The sequence below is a fragment of the Dermacentor silvarum genome, chromosome 5 (assembly GCF_013339745.2).
Source record: "Dermacentor silvarum isolate Dsil-2018 chromosome 5, BIME_Dsil_1.4, whole genome shotgun sequence".
Classification (NCBI taxonomy): domain Eukaryota; kingdom Metazoa; phylum Arthropoda; class Arachnida; order Ixodida; family Ixodidae; genus Dermacentor; species Dermacentor silvarum.
Window position 1 is genome coordinate 83,780,028 of NC_051158.1, and position 21,055 is coordinate 83,801,082.

The window sequence follows — 21,055 nt, forward strand, 5'->3', positions numbered from 1 at the left end:
CTTGTTGGCAGCATTCACCGTGTCCGCGGTGCACCCGAGGTGTCTCGCCTCGTAAAATGTATATATATAGGCAAGCGTGTGCTTGCAGGGAGACCGCAGAGTTGGCGTTGAGTTCGCTGAGACAGGATCGTATTCACCGGACGTTAGTCTAATTAGTCACATTCGTATATATAAGGATAGACAAGGGAGCAGCTCCGCGTCCAGACATGAAGTTCTTAGTGTTGGTCGCCGTCTTCGGCTTTATTTGCCTGGCTGTCACCACAGCAAAACATTACGGTGAGTTTTCTGGTTCTGCTTATATCTGCGTTGACACACTTTGTTCGTTTTGTTAGATATTCTAAGACTTTTTTTCTCTGAAGCTTAACGCTACGGCATAGATGCTTGTTTAAATTGTTTAAATAAAAGCATGGATGCCCTCCTCATGCTCAATTTGCAATAGTGGCTTAGCGAACTTGTCTTCCATATGCCAACGCATTTATCTGACTGTATGATTGTTTCGTAGCTTCATAGCTCTAAGAGTATTTCTCCCGAGTATCCATCGTTCCTGGACCAAGCCTCAACAGGCGATAAATGCCGTCTGTAGGAGTTGGAGCAGCAAACTTTGGACAGGCAACTGGGTCTTCAATTGTTGAACACCATGCCCAGGTGAATCTTAAGCGAAGCATAACCGAGAAGTGAGGTTGGGAGAGAGGAATGAAATCAAAGGTGAAAGCCATCTAGGAGTGAAACACGCGCTGATTTTGATGCACTCTGTAAGTGGATTACTCAAGAAGCCATTAGAAACTTGTCAAAAGGCCGTAGGTATAAATGCAAAAGGGCCTCTTGATTCCTGATCATTCGCTCGCTCGCAGATAAGCATATACTAACTCGCTCAGTTTTCCGTCATTTCAAGACTCTACTAAATTAGTCTGTACGCTAGTACGGACTTTGTTCATTTTTCTTCTATAGCTCTTGATGAACATGACATTATGCTAGTGTTGGTGATGTAGTGTAACCTCTGTAATTTTTATGCAACTTCACTGCTACAACTTTACTACAGCTTCAGGTGCGTGAAAATATTTCAGCGTTCATTTCCCTTCGCCGAATCACTAATATTAAACATTTTTTCCTGCCAGAATGTTGTTGCCAAAAGACCCTTTCCTTATTTTACAGTATTCTTCGTAGAATCATGAACTTGGTACTACCACCTATTCTACTTGTGTTCAAATGTGGTTTTTATACACCTATGTCAGAAAGTGTTGTTCCGCCTGTTTATGTGCATTTTGGAAGAAGCTGGAATAAAACGTGCATAAGAAATCGGGATGTCTAGGTATCCAGTTGTAATGATTCGCTTAGTACGCATATCGAAGTTGCGAAACTGCGTGGGACTAAGACTAGTGCCACTCTTCAGATATCCCTCCTCGTAGTCTGATAAAAGGTACATTGCCATTGCAAATAACATCGCCTCAAACTGGTAGAGAGCGGCTTCGGAGAAATGGTCAAAACGAATGACAATGTATACGGCAGCGCATTTCAACCCATTCAAGCAGTAGTTATTTCTGTTGAATAAAATCTTACTTTCACCTCATTTCCACTCTTGAGAATAATAAAAAGTGTAGAGCTGCAGAATGGAATAATCATTTTAAACGTTTTAGCGAAATTTGTCAAGTTTACAGAACGCGGACTCCACGTGAAAACTCGCTGCAGCAACATCAACTATTTCATGTTTAGCGGGCTTGAAACGCACCTATTCCGACACTTGAAAATAATGCCTGGTGCAGCACCTCGTGAAAAGCAATGAATGAAGTGAACCCACTACATCCAACAACATACTCACACCCAGCAGAAATACCAAGCCTTCTTGGCGCTCTTTGGCCATCCCTGGGCCTTGCGCCAATGAACCCAATATATCATAACCATGAAGAATACCAAGCTGTCTACCTTACCACTCATTTTACCAAAATATTTCGCACACGTTATTTCTTGCAGCACCATTCCAATCAGAAATGTTCCAAGATTGTGTGCGACACATTTTAAGTATCATTACTTTCATCAATGCTTTTGCTGTTGGTGTACTAATCTTGTACACAATTATGTGCACAGCACCTTAAAAGTTGAAGGACGTAATTTTGACATGTTGTTTATGTCTTGGAGTAGAATTCATTAGTGCCTGATCATTCTGCAACGGCCAAAAGTCACGAATGTGAACTTTGTGACTGCGAAGAAATGACTGGGCACCATCTGTGTTATTGTCCTCGTTTGAGTGGTCCAAGAAAAACGTTGTGCATCACCCTCGACGAGCTTGACAATGGTCTTCTCACGGAAGAGATAATCCTTGTAGCGTGGTCCCAGCCGACATGGGCCCGAGTTGCTCTGAAAGTACTAGTGTGTTTGTGAAAGCATCGGGACTGGACGAAAAAAAAAAAAACTGTAGTCGTTGTCAACTGCATGCCTTGCACTTGTGCTGACGAAGTTTGCTCATATTTTCTCTTATTTTCTCATCTTTTCTGCGCTTTGCCCTTCCCCCCTGAAGCAGAGTAGCCAACCGGACAGTTAATCTCGTTAAATTCTTTGCCTTTCATAACTCATTTTCTCTCTTCCAGGACTGAGATCTCTGAACTGGTGCTAGTCTTATTATTCCTTGAATGGTGTACGATTATTCGAAGTTTTCAATGGGAGTCCAGTAGGACGCGCTATTTGAGTCGTATTTGGTTCGAGAATTCGCTGCTTGAAATTGTCAAATATTCTTTGCGGTTCGCATGTGAGGAATATCAACACTTACTTGTGCCTCGAGAGAGAAATATCGATACAAGTAAGGATTGTTCCGTGCGATTCGGCTACAGGATAGCCGCTGTTACTGCACAGAGGGCCGATTCCTTAGCGAACGCACGGATCACATGACCTCCGTTCAATAACCTCGAATCATTCAAGGAGAATGCCTCGATTTAGGCCGCCTGTACGTGAATTTATTGTCTCTATTTAGGCAAATCAATGTGTTATTAAGAACAATGCTGCTTAAGTCAACCGTAATTTGTGGCTCGTATCAAGAAACTAGTAGATATAAAATAAATAAAATTTCTTGCCGAGGTGGTATTCAAGCCCATGAACCCCCGGTCCCAAGGTGAGCATCGTAACCAGTAGGCTATTCAGCCACTTTTTTGTTCTTTATGATAGGCTATTCAGCCACGCTTGCAGAACATGCATTTATTCGAGCCATATAATTGTGTTCGAACGTCGTCGTCTTCGTTCACAGCTGGCGCGTTCGCACGCTCGTGCTCTGCGAGGTGAAGAGGTTTTGCGCGCTACGAAAGCAAGAGAGAGAGAGAGACGCATTCACGGAGCGGGTCTGCTGGAACGCGTTGTTGGCATTGCAACGCGGTATCGGGGTTGCAAGCTGCGCTACGCAACGCGCAGTGACGGCCGTAAGTTCGAGGCACGCGAAAACAAATTATCATCATTATGAGTAATAAGATGGAAAGTTCGCGCGCACTTCCGGAAAATGCTGGGCAACGATCGCCCAGCTTCGCTGTTTGAAGCGTTGCGCGGCCGAGTGCAAGGTTAAGCATTTTTTTGACCAGTCTCATCAAATTTGCATCCCAAACAACTATGTTCGGGCGACGCTCTAGTATCGCACTTTTGAAGCGAAAGCTTCATTACGCTACCACGGGCAGCCGTCGGCGACTCAACAGTTTTCACCTTGAGAGCTAGAGGTCAAACTACAAGAGAGCATTAAGGCGCGTTTATAGTCCATCGGTATGCACGTTGGTGAGCGTCATCAGATGCCGGGCGCGTCGGTGCGCATTCGCCGCGCGTCCGGTTACGTTGGTGGCGCCAGTGCGTCGAACCATCGGTCGAACTATAGCCGCTGTTGTTCTCGCCAACGTGACATAACCTGTGCGCGCGTTCACGCTACGTCGGACCATATTAGGCCTTTACGGAGCCCTAAAAGGAGACATTGCCGCCATTGCGCGAGTAGAGTTGGGCTCGGCTGCGAGTTGCAACCAAGTCTCACTACTTCACTGAGCACCACAGTGTCTTCCTAGGTAGGGAGCCTACATGCAACGTGTTGCATGTAGGCTCCTACGCATAACAAAATGATGAATAAACATTCTATTCATTGGACACAAGTATGTATATCATTGCGAAACCACACTCGGCCACAGCTCGACAATGTGCCTAGCCAGGGCAGCGAAGCTTTCGTTAACAACCAGGGTTAACCAAAGCTAAACCACACCAAGTTTTTATACCACTACGACCACAACACTGAACTTGCATCTGGTGACGTGCTGTTCCCTTGTTGCGGGGATTTCATTGTCGTGATAGGCCACATAATCGAAAGCTGCTAATTTGCTAACTCCTTAACTGATCGGATTTGCAGTTGCGAACTACATCACACGTATGCATCACACGGTTTATGTAATCATCATTTTTCTTTTACCAAATGGATTCCACACAAGCGACATACTTCACTTTCTTCAAAAATGAGAATATATGGTCAATTTTATTTTTTGACTCTTTTCATTTTGTTAAGAGGTTTATTAGTGGCGGACGCAGGCGAACGGGCAGCAGTCACAAGGGTTCGGCCGAGCACAGCAACCACGAGCTCATGCCGGTGGTGATTCTGCTGAGGCGCAGGCTACTCTTCTCCATTACAGCAGCCCTCCGCAGAAAAAGGCGCCATACTGGCGGCTTAAGGCGCATGCACTACTATTGGGTCGTAGCACGGCTTAATGCGACAGACGTGGACAAGTTTGCGGCCCCGATGGCGTCGGTCTGTCGATGGCGTGAGGGGCTCCACGAGGTAATTGCGGGGGACGTTTACTCCAGAACGCGGTAGAGTCCGAGGAATCAACGCGATAGTGTTAAGGGCCTCGTGTCGCAGAACATTCGGCGTCTTTTTCGGTGTAGACGTGCCGGGGTCGGTGGCGGAGAAAATCATTTCGAACCACCCCGACCGCGCAGGCCCTCAGCGCGGCGCAAGGCGTTACTGAACAAAATTGAATTTCTCAAAGTAAAATCCGTCAGAAAAATCGCAAAGTATGGCTTAACCACAACCTACAGACATGATAGCGTCGGATTCTATTTCGAGTGTACGGGAAAACATAATTCTGTTACGAGGAAACTAAACCACAAACACCTTTTCCAGCATTTTTACCGTAGGAACAGCGGCGCGCAGATGCGAAGTTCGAGATAAAGAGAAAGCTGCAGTTACCGACAAGCCTGAAAAGCAATCAGTGATCATTGAATGCTATCGCGTTCCACTCTTAAAGGCGAAGCTTAAGCGTCCTCCAGTTTTTCGCAACAAGTTTTGCGGAACGGCCGGGTGTGGTATTGGGTACCCGATGGCCATACCAAAGAGCCAGGGAAATAAGTTGGTGCTGGACGGTCGGCAGGTTCACGGAATTGCTGCTGCCACTGGTCCTCGGTGGAAAAAAAGTGGGCAATCTGTCGGCATTCCTCGACATGTGGAGCAGCTTTAGATAGCGGAGTATTTTCGGACGCATCAGGCTTATATTAAAGAATTGTATCGAACGTATTAGATGGTTCTTGTCTGTATAGGAGAAAGTACGGGGAAAATCCAGTAGTTGCTTGGGCCGCAGTATTGTGAACATACGTCACGAAAGGAAGAACTTGGAGCCAGTTGGAATGATCAGAGGCGACGTAGTACATTGATAGCATATCACCAAGAGTAGGGTTGAAGCGCTCTGTCACCGTTAGTTTGCCGAGGGTACGCTGTACTTGTGCAGTGGACGATGAGGCATTCGTCGAGGAGTGCCTTCAAGGCATCGGAAAGAAAGGCGCGCCCTCTATCGCTCAGAAGTTCGCGAGGGGCACCGTGGCGCAGAACGAAATGGCGTAACAGAAACGATGCAACGTCGCGGGTGGTGGCGTGGCTGTTTCAGCATAACGGGTCAAGTGATCAACTACAACCGTAATCCAGCGGTTCCCTGCTGGAGTGGATGGTAGCGTTCCGTGTATGTCAATACCAACACGATCAAAGGGTAGACTGGAGAGGGAAGGGGTTGTGACGGGTAGACTTGTCCGGGAGGTAATTTTCGGCGCTTTTCACGGAGCACAGGAGCGAATGAACTTTCGCTCCTAGTTATGCATGCCGCACCAGTAAAATTGGAGGCGTAGTCGAGCGTAGGTCTTGAAGAGGCCGGCATGCGCTCAATGTGGGTCTGCGTGGAAAGCGCCGAAAGTCACGTAGATGGCGGGGTATCACAAAGAAGCCATTTGCGACCATCAGAAAGATAGTTACGAAAATAAAGAAGGTCATCGCGAATGCCGAAGTGGGTAGCCTGGCGTTGAAGAGCGCAAGATGGTGAAGAGCTGGATGGATCAGAAAGGATGCCGATTGAATCACTGATCCAGGGATCCTTGTGCTGCTCCGACTAGATGATGCGCAGAGGATATGATGTAGGGTGGGCTCAGGGGCGGATAGGCAAGCGCTGTCAGCTGAGACCGGTGAGCGAGCGAGGGCGTCACCATCCGTGTATTTGGGGCTGTGGAACGGTCAAGAAACGCGGATGTCGTACTCCCGTAGCTTAAGGGCCCAGCGAGCGTGTCGGCCAGATCGGTCCTTGAGGGTGAACAGCCAACAAAGGGCGTGGTGGTCAGGGACGACATGGAAAAAAGAAGTCGTTTAATGATTTGAAAATTTAGAGAGGTGGGCCAGAATATGGAGCATCTAGCCTGCTACTCTACGTAAGGGAAGGGGAAGAGGGGAAGAAAGAGGGTCACAGTGGGGGATGATAATGGGAGGGTGCCCACAGAAATAAGGGAGAAAATTTTCCAAGGGCCCAAATACTGCGGTCTAAGCAGGTATTTATTATAAATACCCACAGCGCCAGAGTTGGGCATTATCGGAGGGGGTTAATTACAAACATAATGGTAAGAAATAGAACGCCGCCGAAAACAGCATCAAGTCAGTTATGTAGTTCGAAAAATCTAATTGTGATTAAAGAGGAAGACAACACATCCAATACCAAGCATAAAGTTTGTTACCCAATGCATAAAACAGTAAACTGGAAGTACTATTTTAAATCAGATTCATGTAAAGTTCTGTATGGCACATGAGAAATTGGGTAGAAGGTTTTCGAGGGAATCGATCGTCAGTCAGTCAGATCGGAACGCCCTTAAGTTTCTTTACAGGCAGACATGGCGTCAGTGCTGCTCGGATTCGGTTTCGGAATTTCAACGTGTGTCCTAAAGGGAATAATTACAATGTTAATTAGTGTATCTTGTTAATTTACACCTGGACATTGCGATTTTTCCTGCACGTAATAGCCGTTCTTTAGGTAATCCACATGAACTGATCGAATTGCGGTATATGTACCCATGCGATGTTTAGCACAACGTTCATGTCCGTACATGCGGCGGTGGTTTAGTGGCACCCACTGTGGTTGCTCAGTGGCTGTGCTGTTGGGCTGCTGAGCATGAGGTCGCGGGATCAAATCCTGGCCGCGGCGGCCACATTTCGATGGGGGCGAAATGCAAAAACACCCGTGTACTTCGATTTAAGTGCACGTTAAAGAACCCCCGGTGGTATTATTATTCCGGAATCCACCACTACGGCGTGCCTCATAATCAGATTGTGGTTTTGGCACGTAAAACCCCAGAATTTTGGGGGGTTTAGTGGCTATGGGGCTGACGGGGAAAAGTTTGGAACGCCCTGTGGCGCAACCTGGTGGGAAAAAAAGAAGTTAGTTGCTGAGTAGTACAAATTCGACGACGGGCCAGAGGGTGACGCGAGCCTCGGATAGTTTGCGCGTTGTTTCAAGTTTTCAGCATAGTTTTTCGGACTCAGAAGATACTTGTAACGTACACACGGTCTTGTGCGCTTTGACCAACGAGAACACTTTGGCCAACGCCGTTTCACGCTCAACTAACACAGGGCGACACAACAAAAGATCAATGTAATTATGTGCCCTTCACGCGAAATTGCGAACTTCCGCCGCGCACAGACATGATTTGATTATTAAAGACAGATGCCGAACATTACGCGTGCATAGCCGAGAAGTATTTCTGCGATGGATTGATTGTGCTGCAGTGGCTAGCTGTCATCGTTTGACCTTTAATCCCTGACACCACTTATTGCCGATCACTTGGTCATTTTGGCTCTTTTAAGAGGAAGCGGTTCATGCAATAATTATTCATAATCCCGGGCACATGCTTTATAGAACTTACCTGTATGTCTGCGTCGTAATATATTCGCTGCACTTTCGAGTTGCAGCGTGCCGAAACAATCCCTTCGATCTCTTGCACGTCGTAAACGTACTTGGCCTCACAGAGATTATTGCCTCTCTGAGGAGTGCTCGGCCTGAAGTTTTCCGTGCGCGAATTTTCTGGAATCCATAACGCAGGGCAAGCGCAACCATCGGATCCATTGTACGCCTCTGTTTTCGGCAGCAGACGTCCACCTTTTGTTCTACTCGAAACCGAGGGAAGCGCAGTAGGGGGCGTTGTTTATCGGCATTTTTGCAGCACCACCGGGGCAGCACAGCAGCTCAAGAGGATGGGGCGTCGGCGGCGTGCGTTGAAACGGGCATCTTTCCCGTCTTCGCCGAGTCTCCCTGTATGGGAACTGGGAAAGTGGCGAGACTGTTATTCACGAGTTTCGCGACTGCGTCGGTTCTACCCATTGTCAGCCACGTCTACCCCTCCCCTCTACAGATCTATCCACGTCCCCTCTAGATTTGCACGGCAGTAGGAAGGTAAGCGCTGCAGTTTCTGCAGTTATTGTGAGGGTGGTTACGTATATTTACAGCTGTCAAGAGGCTAATGTGGCGGCACCCAGGGAGCTCCAGTGGGCATGGTGCACATGCGACGCGATGGAAAGGTCCAAACGCACTTCTCCCGTTAACCTTACTCTCTGCCACGCTCCTGCCATGTATGCACATGTCCCCCCCCCCCCCCCCCCCCTTCCGACGCGGTGTAATGAAAACAGTACAAGCGCAAAAGTCGAAGGAGGAGGCAAATAAACCTTCGCTTTGAAAGCCTGCTGACTTGAAAACTTGCCGGTAAGGGGTGCCTACAAGCATCACAAGCCGTGCGGGATGAATGAGGAGTTCAAGGAATGCCAGAGCAGAACGAAAAACAATCGGCTTAATTTTAGGAGATAAGACAGCAGCGGTAATGATTTGCGAGCAAACGGGGTAGCCCATGCTCTAGTTGGCATTAAAAGGAAGAAATAGAAATGAGCAGGTTATGCAATGCGGAGAACCGATAACCGTTGGTCTAATAAATTTCTCAGAACGGGCGCCAGGAGAGGAAAATCGCAATTGAAGGTTATATAGAATTAGGTGATGCGATGAAATTAGGAAATGCGAAGGCATAGGATGGATTAAGCTGACTCAATGCAGGGGTAATTGGAAATCGCTGGCACAAGTGTTCGTCCTGCACTGGACATAACAATACGCTGATGATGAAAATAATGTCACACTGCTTGTAGGCATACATCATCACCAATGTCACCTAAGAGTAAACCTTTAGAGGCCCGCCAATATTTTCGTGTGCTACGTTTAGTCATGTAATGTTTATGTTTGTGCTACACCTCTCACACGCAATGCCGCAATGCTGACAGAATTTCATGCAACTGCACACTCTGAGACGTTGACGCAGCAATGTCACGTGGACGAGGTCGATGTTCAATTGGCGTTTGTCGAGACGTGTGGCGAGGAGAGGTGTACTCAAACAGATGTACGTTCTACGTCATGTGACTTGTTACTGGTTTACAGATAAGAGACAAACCCCCGCTGAGGCCGCCGCCAAGACAGCCGCTACCGCGGCAGAAGCAGCACGCAAGACAGCGGCCGACGCCGCAGAAGCAGCACGCAAGACAGCCGCCAACGCCGCAGAAGCAGCAAGTAAGACCCGTGGTAAGGACGACGTCATGGCTTTTGTTTGCTCTCTCTAGACGGTAGGCAAAACCCGATGTAGTAGCGCAGTGGTTACGGCGTTTCGCTACTGTTACAACCAGGCCGCGGCCACCGCATTTCGATGGGGCGGTGAGAAGAAAAAAAAAAATAAACGCTCGAGCAGTTAGATTTAGACATCCGCGCATTTATGAACTAGTAAAAGTCCCGAATGATAAAGAAATGAATTTTGTGTTTATATGAACCATTTCTTGCGTTGTCATGAAGTAATCTGAGGCTCTAAGGAGTTTCACTTCTTATCGAGTGTATGTAGAAATACCCGGTGTTGAGTAGAGATCATAACTTATTGATTGCCAGCGAGTAACTGAAATTCAATGGTGCTGTTATCCCCTTGGCATTCAAATAAACATGAATACCATAACATATAAATACAACATATAATATTGATTCGACGTTCTTGGGACCATACGGCCCCTTTGTTAACAACGAGACGTTTAGCATTGTTAACAAGGGTACAATTGAGATTTTATTTTATTTTGTGAGTGTACGTTTAAGTTCTTTTTTGTTCCTTTCTCACCAGACTGGTTTCCCTTCAACACTGTACTGAGAACAGAATGTCATAATAACCTTGAGCAAATGATCTGTAAGCAGTCATTTTGAAGGCATTAGCATATCCGGTGGTATATAGATGAAGAAGAAAAAAGCAACGAAACAAAGCAAGAAAGAGTAGCAGTGTTTCGCGTGTGACCCATTTGCTTTTATTCGCGTCTGCATAAATTTAGCAAGTTGTCGTGTTTCAATTAGTGGCTTCCTTCGTAGGCATCAGTACGTGGCCAAATTGCCACTACTCTGATGCCGGGTGCTGGAGTAACATCACCTCGTTCTAGAAGAGGGCAGCCCAATACTCGAGACTGTCGTATCTCAGCATTTCATTGGTTGCGTAACTCATTACTGCACGTTGAGATGTTTGTAAAATAACCCTTGATAGGGCAGCACAGAGAGCAACATTTTGGAGCCGCATAAGCGTGCCCTTAGACAGATATGAGTGACTTCCGTTCGCAACACTTGGAGCAACGTGTGCGAGAAAAAGATTGCCATTTTTTTTAATAACTGGGTGGCCGATCTGCTACATCCGCTGGGCCTTGGTGACCGAAGAAAAAGCGCGAGCAGCGGTGTAGTGGCCCCAATTGTTCTTGGAAGGAAGGCGAAGATGAGCATCGACAATGCTGGTGGTAACATCGGTAGTCCTGCTGGTGGTAACTGTAGCGGCCTGTGCCGCTGACACACGTAAGAGCTGGGAACTTAGCTCTGGTGTTGTGCTCTGACGGGGGCGTTAATCATGCTTTCAGAATCATGTTGTCGTCACTGTGCTCTTTGACGTAAGCGTCTGTAGAGGCAAACGCTTTGACAGATCAATATTTACTGTTCTCAACACTAACTGTTCCCTTGAATACGAAAGTGCGCAGTCATTGCATTCTGATTGCATTAATTCATGATGCAGAGACTTAAACGTTAACGAAAAGACTTAAAGACGAATTTAAGGGCCGCGCAAGAAATGATGTAACGGAAAACTATAGACGTAATTTTAAGGGACGGGAAGACATTGGTAATGATTAGTGAGCAAACGGGGGTAGCCGATGCTCTAGTTAGCATTAAAAGGAAGAAATAGAACTGGGCAGGTTATGCAATAGAGAGAACGGATAACCGTTGGCATATTAAGAGTTGCAGAATTGGCGCCAGGAGGGGGAAAACGCAGTCGATGACTACGGAGAATTAGGTGACGCGATGAAATGAGGAAATTTGTAGGCATAGGATGGATTCACCTGACGCAATGCAGGGGTAATTGGAAACTGCGGTCAGAGGTCTTCGTCCTGCACGGGACATAAGAATACGCTGATGGTGATAATAATGCCACACTGCTCGTAGGCATACATCATTAACAATGTCACCTAAGAGTAAACCTTTAGAGGCCCGCCAATATTCTCGTGTGCAACGTTTAGCTGATGTTAAAGTCATCATTGATAGCACTTGTGTCCGAAGAAGCTTACATCGAATCTTCAGAAACCTTTAGCGAGAAAGCACTTCGCCGGCTGCTACGGCGTCCACCCGCTTTACGAAGGTTCATTGCTTTATTTGAAATACCAATTACGATATTTGCTCCCGTTAGTATTTTCATTATATAACCAATATGAAAGGGAACAGTGAAGTCGTTTGTAGGCAAAGATTAATCCTGGTCGGTGGATTAGAACGCGACATATGTTAATATTGCCACCTTGCGTTTTGGGGAGAAAAGCGCACAGAGAAGACGAGAAAGTAGAGGATCCTATTGAACGGTTCTGAGCCACGAAAAAACAACCTTGTCATCTTGTTCACCTTGTCGTCCAAACGCGTGACAAAACTGGTGGAGGTGCTGGGTACGACGATGACGACGCATCCCATGCACAAGACCCCGTCCGGCAGCAGGAACCCGAGTCCTATGCCCGTGAACACCCCAGTTCACAGAGCAAGCCGTCGACAACGAGGCTTACAACCAGAGACACCAGGACAGCCTGCTATAACGTCGTCTCAAATCACCACGGAAGTTCCGACGCCTCCTACTCCGACCTACTGTAGCCTTCAGAACCCGCTGTCGCCGCCTGCTATTCACGGAGATTTATGTGAGGCCCTGGATGACTGGCTGAGAGAGTTTGAACGAGTCGCTGCGACCAACTGCTGGGATGATGCCACAAAACTCCGGCGCGTGTACTTCAGCTTAAAGGACGCCGCCCGCACGTGGTTACCAAATAGAGAAGACGTGTTAAAATCCGGGCGTGAATTCTGACATCACCTTCTGGGGTGCTACAGGAACACCGACCGTCGAGAACACGCTGAGCGTGAACTACGATGCCGCGTTCAGGTGCCGAATGAGACCGTCACCATGTACGTCGAGAATATGACTCGACTTTTTAAACTAGCGGGTCCTGCTATGCCAGAGGACAAAAAGTTACGCCACCTAATGCGTGGTGTGAAGGAGCAAATTTTTGCTGGTCTGGTGCGAAGCCCTCCAAAAAGTGTGGCCGAGTTCCTCACTGAAGCTGTGACGTTTGAGAAAGTTCTTCATCAGCGGTCTGCCCTCTTCGATCGGCAGGTGAATGCCACGTCAGCTCCCGAATTGTTCGCCACCTTCGGGAGCAGTAGCACCGAATGGGTTCGCGAAATCGTTCGCTCTGTCGTCCGCGAAGAAATGGAGAAGCTCTACGGAGTGAGACAGTCAATGGTTGGCTCCATCAGGTTCGCCAGAGACCAAGGGAAATTGAAGAGTATCTGGACCAGCAACGGGTACCTTTCACACGGCGTCAATCGCGGTCACTATCTCCGAGGCGACCCTCACCCATTCTTCCACGTTTCGGGGCGACGGCACAGGGCCGCTCGCCAAGCTCCCATCGGGAAAACTGAAGGCAGCGGCCTTCGGGGGCGAGGTCGCTGGAACTCAAAGTGCGGAAGACCTCTCATCGACGCTTGTACGGAATGTCGCAGATTCTCTGAAAACGGCAAGTTCTACGCTTGAGGAAGACAACACATCGGTCACATCCCCGTATGCGTGCAGTGGCAAAGAATCGCCGGTTACCCCATCTGAACTTGGTGACCGAGTCTCGTTTCACATACCTGTGCTGATAGACGGTCTACAGGTCAGCGCATTGGTGGACACAGGTGCAGAATATTCAATTATCAGCGGGAAATTGGCTACAATTCTTAAGAAAGATATGACCCCTTGGAATGGAACGCGCATTCCCACAGCTGTAGGTGACGTTGTTATTCCGCTGGGCCGCTGTGCTGCAAGAGTTAAAATTCGTGCGTCGATGTTTGTAGTCACCTGCCTCGTCCTCCAAGAGTGTTCGCGTCAACTCCTTCTCGGTATGGACTTTTTTCGCGAGTACGGTGCAATAATAAATCTTCGTGAGCGCAGCGTGACCTCGACACTACATGCCACAGAGCAAGACGCCGACAGCTGTCGTAAACCTGCGCTGCGTGTTGCTGACGACAGCGTGACATTGCCGCCACGAGCGACTGTTCCAGTAGAAGTCACGTGCGAGAATCTCCGAGACGGACACGGGGTCGCCGAAAGCAAAGTCTCTCTTTTGCTACTTGAAGGTGTATGTGCTGCCCGAAGTCTGGTTCGTGTTCGTGATGGGTGGACGCAAATACTCCTCACAAATTTCAGCTACGAACACCGACATCTTTTCCGCGGCACTACCGTCGCCTATGCAGACCCTGTCGCCGACGTCGCAGAGTGCTTCGCATCCGAGGAAATTAGGGCTGATGACAATTTTCTTGACCGCCTCGACGTCAATTCGAAGCTTTCGGACGAGAGGAAGGCTGCACTTCACGACCTTTTAAAGTAATTTCAGTCTTGCTTCGCCTCTTCGTCTAAAGTCCACCAAACACCCCTCACCAGGCACCGTAAAATTACCGAGGATGATGTTGGCCCTATCCCACAACATCCCTATGGTGTCTCTGCTAAAGAACGCGAGGCGATTCAGACGCAAGTAAAGGAGATGCCCGACGATGGAGTCATTCAACCATCCAGCAGCCCGTGGTCATTGCCAGTTGTTCTAATGAAGAAGAAGGATGGAACACTACACTTCTGCGTTGATTACAATATGTAACAAGTAGCTTTCCCGTCGTGTATTTAGTCAAATTAGGCGCTTTAGTTCGGGGCGCATGTGCTTAGCCACTGCTGCCCCTTGAAAGCAATTTGCTTACTTCGCATTGCTCAAGGGGTTACACGAAGTCTGCTCGGATCCTGCAATGTTTCACCTCGCTACTGTCCACTGTGGCGATGCCAGTGTCTCTCGTATCTTCCTTTTGTGGTTTGTCTTAAGTGTTGGCGCTGTAAGTTTAAGTTAAGGATCGCTTTAACATCGCCCCGACCGTTCATTGTCCATGATCGTGGAGGCGTCCTCAGCATCTGACATTGCCGAGGTGTACGTGCCGCATATCCTCTTCAACCACTGTGTACACATTTTTGTACGCGACTTCTTTACGCCTGTTTTACATATGATGGTAAGGAAGGAACTACGGATATTAGGTTAAAAATATCACCGACCCTTCCACTCCGTGGAGATGTATGAACAGCGAAGCTGTGCATTCGCGGCCGTTTGGCTGGCGCGAACAGCGCTTCTTGCGGGGATGGGACATGTCGGCGTCCATGGGCGACGGCGTTCCTAGTACGTTCCTCGCGCTTTTTTTCTACGACGTTCCCAGACAAGAGTCCTTGACAAAGGCTCCGTATATACAACCAACGCTAGCACGAACTCCTCTCACACCCCACTCCTCGGTTGATCTACTTTTTCCTACACCGCCATTGGTTGGCGCGGCTCACGCTATCCCCCTCCAACGCGAGTAGTGGACGGCGCGACTTACATCAACCCCCCTCCCCGTTCTCGTTATCATCTGCACGCTCTCACAGAATTTTCACGGGGGAAATGAGTCACTCCAACCCCTTTCCCCCTGTTGAGCTCTTTTTGTCTCCTCTCCTGCTAGGTCACGTGGCCTCTTTCTAGCGAACTCTGACAATGACGGCACAGGGTCCGCATAAACAGCTTCGCTGTAAAAAAATGAACGCTCTGCGTACATAGTGTTCACAGAGTTCCATTTCACTTCAGCGTGTTCATTTTTCCTATACACATCCACTTCGCTGAATGCATTACCATTCTTGGCGGAATCCTCGCCCTGTCACGTTCCGTTAACAATGACAAGAGAATAAATTTGAAGACAGGGCCTTCTTTGTAGAGTTGAGGTCGATTTGAGATTTGGAAGATCTGGGTATTAAACCACTTTCGCCTGGTTAATTAAATAATTTTAGGCCTTCTAGTGCAAGTAAGACAACAAAAAGTGTGTCTCAATGAAGCATGGAAAGTTAAAGAAGCACCAAGTTAGCGTGAAGTTATGTACGGAGCCGTAATATTGCCTAATTAGCACGAAAAGGCGAGAATATAACCCAGATGCGCTCGTTCAAGCTGCGTGCGCCTAGAACTGGAACCTGACGTTTGGTTTTACACAATGAAAAAAAAAAATTCGGGCGGCTTCACACTAGTGGTGCGAAGACTGTGCAAACAGCGAAGCTGTCGAGACCACCTAGCTTTATCTCGGTTCGGCTAAGTCTCAGGCCCGGATCGTTTTATCGACGCTTCTGGCTGCACACACCCTTTTGCTCGTTAACGCGAGCTCGTAACTCCAAATGTTATGCAAATCGCCGATGTTTTGCCGCCGCTTCACCGGCGCGATACACGGGGTTGGTCCGAAGTCGCCTCATCCGCTCTCGAGTAGCGGCACGATGGTTTTCGCACCGCGCTTCCTCTTTTTCGGGAGTAACGCACTGCTTCGTTCGCCCCATTCTCACGGCGATGTGCTCGGCGCGGAGAAGTGGGGCATTCTGTCGCCGCGGCGGCGACGCGGAGCTATTATTATGAGGATCATCGCCGTGGCGTCACTACTTAGCTCTGCCTACCAGATGTGTGGCGTGGAGCTCGGCGTGATGACGTCATGGGTCGGCAAAGCTTGGCAAAGCGACGGCGCGCGGTGACGTCGCGGCTTTGCTCCAACTACACAGCTGTTGCGAGGCTCGGCGTTGCTAGGCGACGCAGAGTGACGTCATCGCTCGGCGAGGTTTTCCTGCGCACACTCCCCGGACTAACCAAAGGCTTTCACCCGTGCATGGACTTTGAGCCAGTGGGTAAATTCTTTTTGTAAATAAATTGGAGGACGCTTAAGCTTCGCCTTTAAGAGTGCAATGCGATCGCATTCAAAGATCCCTGACAGCTCACGCTTGCCGGCAACTGCAGCTTATGCGACCGTAATGTTTACCGGAAACGCTGGCGTCGAAAGCTATGCACGAATGCGAGCTTTCTGGTATAAACGCGGCATCTTGCGTGGGGCACTCTTCTTTTGCTGCTTCGCGCTTTTAATATTTCAGCCTGAGAAGATTTAACATAAATGGCATGCGCTGTCGGTTTCATGCCATTTGTTCGTTGGCTGTCATTATCAAAATTACGAGGAATAACTTTGAAAAGAATGTAAGACGAAGTGTGACCAACTTTAGTGGTAGAAGAAGTACTTTAGTGGCGTATAGAATATTTTTAGCACACAGGACGCCAACGCCGGCTACGGCGCCGGACGTCGACACCGGATTATTTGCGACACGGTGCCGTTAACGCTTTAGGGTAAAAAAGTCGCAATTTCGCCCGAAAGTCGAAGCATCGATTGCAATAGCAAATTAGCTTACAGCCATACCAAGTAAGGATAGTAGTTTTACCGGCCGTACGAGATTGTAAACATTCTCTTCTTAACTAAATTAACAAGCAATGTGTCAGCGCACACAGGCAAACATGAACACTTCACACTTGACGACTGAGGATACTCGCTGTCAAAACGCTGGAGTGAGGAAGTGCGGTGGCAACCGCGAGCGAAGTGACCTTCGTGCTGTCTATCGCTTCAACGCAAGCTGAGCGGCGAAAACACAGCAGACGCAAAGGTACGAGCCGTCGTCCCACCTAGACTGTGCCCCCAAAGCAGATCGATTTCAAGATAAAGGCCGCGCGACTACGCCATGCGTAGTTGCTGCCGAAGTACAACGCCGTTCCCTGCCTCCCCTGCCCCGGTGCCGTGCGCGCTACGAGACAGCGCGTTTCCTCCCCGCTTTCCTCCCATGCGCGCGTGAGATTGAGCTGCGATCGTCGGATCACCATCGCAGGCTCATACGCACACTCGCACATACGGCATACGGCGCGCGGTGACGGTGTCATCGCCCTTGGACTTTATGCAGAACCTCATGGCAATGGCGATGGCAAAAATGCGCCTGGAGTGTCCATATAATTGCTATCGCAATAAAAGCACGCGACATGTTTGACTTCAAAAAAACTAATTATTTATTTACTTTAAAATCACGAGGGCTTGCTATAAAATACACAAAGAGTGTTATTCTAGAGCCTCGTCGTTCTTCTCGGCGGAGTGTGCAGTGCTTTGGAAGATAATTATTTAATTTATTTAACACCATGAATGTTTCACGAGGGAATGGAGTGTAGGGGTGATAAACCGGACGGGGGGATTGGCTGAACGGATTGGCCCGTGTAATTCAAGGTTTTCTTATGCTCGATTATATTCGTTGTTTATCACTCACAGTTCATAACCAGTCAGTCCGTGGGATAGTGAAGGTGTAGCTCCACTCGGACCTCTGAAAAGGGCTAAGGTAGAAAATAATTCTAATGGAAACCTCACATTAGCTTGGCACAGGTTCTCGCTAGAAGGGTTCCTCAGAGCTGAAGCTCTTAATTGGCCTAATAACCGGGTGGCATGGTTGCGGTATTTACAAGAATTTTGGTATCCAGATGTCACTTCAGTCGCTTCAGCTGTTTCTGTATCGATGGCTTTGACGAAAGGCTCATCAGGCAAGAACTTACTGACTTCCCTTAGCAGTATTGATGAATCGATGGCTTAACAGTGCTGAAATTTCAGTTATTTGCGAAAAGCGTTCTATGTCTTGTTAAAACCCGATGTGGTCAGTCATATTCCGCTGTCAGCGTCATTACCCGCTAAATAGCATTAATATTACGGAGATGCAACGCACTTGTTTGAATCTACGTGAAGCGAATAATGGAATTCTGTAAAACCTGTGTGTGTAGAATCGTCACTGTGTCTAGAATCGTCACTATTTTCAGCTCATACAACATGCACTGTTTGCAACGCAATGTTTTGTTTATGCATGGCACAGGTCAAAATTTCGATCATGCTTATACATATATGTACACTGAGGTTTTACATGCCAAAACGGGTATCCGATTATGAGGCACGCCGTAGTGGGTGACTCCGGAAATTTTCATCACCTGAGGGGATCTTTGAGGGTCGAATTTTTTAACCAAATGCTACCCCCAGGGTCGATTTTTTCATTGCTGATTTAAATTCTTCGTAAGAACCTATCTAAAAAAATGGTTGTAATTTTTTTAGGATGGCCATAAAGTGACGAAAAAGATCATTTGTGTTGTAAAATACACAATGTTTATTCATGAATATGAAGATAAGCGCCCTGGAAAATAGTTGTGTGCACGTCTGGAAACCGTAAGAAGTGAGAAGCCTTCGTCTTGACGCTGACAAGGTGCGATAGAGCTTTTGTGGTCTCCATAAAAGGAAACGCAAAAACGGCAGCGTCGTTTGTGTATATGCGCGCCTTCCCGGTAACAGGTGTAATCGCGCCGCGGCTAGCGATAAACGATCGAGTAACTAGCGACCACCCTTTCAGACATTTGAAAGCAGATAGCCATCAATTTAGCGCGTGCAACAAGCGGGAGCCGCCGCAAGAGAAAACCAAAACATGCCACCGCCGCCGCCGCCGCGCGCGCGCGCCCGTATGCGTGAGCGATAGCCGACGCGCCGTTGCCATTAAAAATAATAAAAACAGGAAACCGAGAGGCATCGGCGCAATATAAAAATTACACGTGTTCCCGTCGAGTAGCAGCACATGCCAAGCGAAAGAAATGATCGGAAGAGCGGCGCTTTTTAAATATACAAGCAATGACGTACATGTACGTCATTGACCCTTTTGAAGGTGCTCGCGGAGGACCTACACGTACGTCATTGACCCTGAAAGAGTTAACGGGCCCCAAATGCACGGCATGCAAGCGTTTTCGCATTTCGCCCCCATCAGAATGTGGCTATCGTTGCCTGGATTTCATCCGGAGTCCTGGTGCTTAGCAGCACAGTGTCATAGCTGCTAAGCCACCAGGGCGAGCTATTTAAGTCATGAAATGTTTGTGTTTGTGCTACACCTCTCACACGCAATGCCGGAATGTTGACAGAATTTCATGCAACTGCACACTCTGAGACGTTGACGCAGCAATGTCACGTGGACGAGGTCGATGTTCAATTGGCGTTTGTCGAGACGTGTGGCGAGGAGAGGTGTACGCAGACAGATGTACTTTCTACGCCATGTGACGTGTAACCTCGTTTCCAGGTAAGAGACAAACCCCCGCCCAGGCCGCCGCCAGGACAGCCGCCGACGCAGCAGAAGCAGCACGCAGGACAGCCGCCACCGCCTCCGAAGCAGCACGCAGGACAGCTGCCAATGCCGCAGATGCAGCACGCCGGACAGCCGCCAACGCTGCGGATGCGGCACGCAGAGGCTAGCAGCAGCCTAGCAGCAGGAGCAGCAGCTAATGTACAATAAACTGGAGGGTGCACAAAAAATTCTTTGCTTGAAAGTTGAAGTGCCTTTATTTCCATAAACCTACAATTTATGGGGGATTTGAGAAACAAGTTGCACACAGCAACCTGAGGGGATTCAGAACCTAGTCTAAGGGAATGCAGCAGCGCCAGGCACAGGCACTGATTCAGGACCAACAACACAAACAATGCAATACTAGACAATGTTGGCTTGGACTTCTGCCAGCAAAAAGAAATGCAATGTAAAAAAAAAAAAACACCACCAACCATAAAAGCCCCGAAATCCGCAGTTTACACATGACCAACAAGATCTTCAACAAAAAAAAATGAAGCAACAAATTCAGTCATGTTCAAATATCGCTGAAAAACTCATACAAAAGCGAAACAGGACAAGAAGTGACATCGATGTTGTTGTGCTTTAGTGTGTTTAACAGGCAACGTAAGCGATGATGTAACATTTGAAAAGCATAGTTAATGCGAGGATTTGGCACATGCTAGTGCTCAGGTGACCGTGTGCTGTATTCTGTTCTGTTTCTAGTTTCCTACGTTAAGGACGTAATGTATGACAGGTTTTGCTTCTCGTCTTTACGATATGCTAAGGACAGCCTGAAGTCTAAAAGAGAGTGCAGCGTGAGTAATTTCGTCTTTTTAAAGAGAGGTGCAGTATTAGCATCTAATCGAACATTACAGGTAGTACGAATTGCCTTACGTTGAAGCAGCAATAATCGATTTATGTTGGCAGCAGACGTCGTACCCAGGCACTGACACAGCAGTAGTGTACGTGACACAGGAAGAGAGAATTGTATAAGAGAAGTTTGACATTGCGTAGCAGTTGTTTTAACCTGATCAGTATTCCAGCGACTTGCGCAAGTTTTCTTGCAAGGAAGTCTAGATATGTGATCAGTCCATGATATATCGCTATCAAAAACACACTTAGCGTTTTCGCAGAGCGGACAAGCTCAATTCTTGAAGAGCCTATTAAAATGTCCGTCTGTAAGTTCACA

The 21,055-nt window shown here is 47.9% G+C and overlaps 1 protein-coding gene across 1 annotated transcript; it reads left to right on the plus strand.

Annotated features, from left to right (window-relative positions):
* Nucleotides 1-74: 74 nt before the first annotated feature.
* On the plus strand, nucleotides 75-20,032 carry LOC119453559 (ice-structuring protein 4-like). Its single transcript, XM_037715613.2, has 3 exons — nucleotides 75-276; nucleotides 9,720-9,860; nucleotides 19,843-20,032. Exons 1-3 carry the CDS (start codon nucleotides 207-209, stop codon nucleotides 20,013-20,015), a joined length of 384 nt encoding a protein of 127 aa, XP_037571541.1. The 5' UTR covers nucleotides 75-206; the 3' UTR covers nucleotides 20,016-20,032.
* Nucleotides 20,033-21,055: the final 1,023 nt, after the last annotated feature.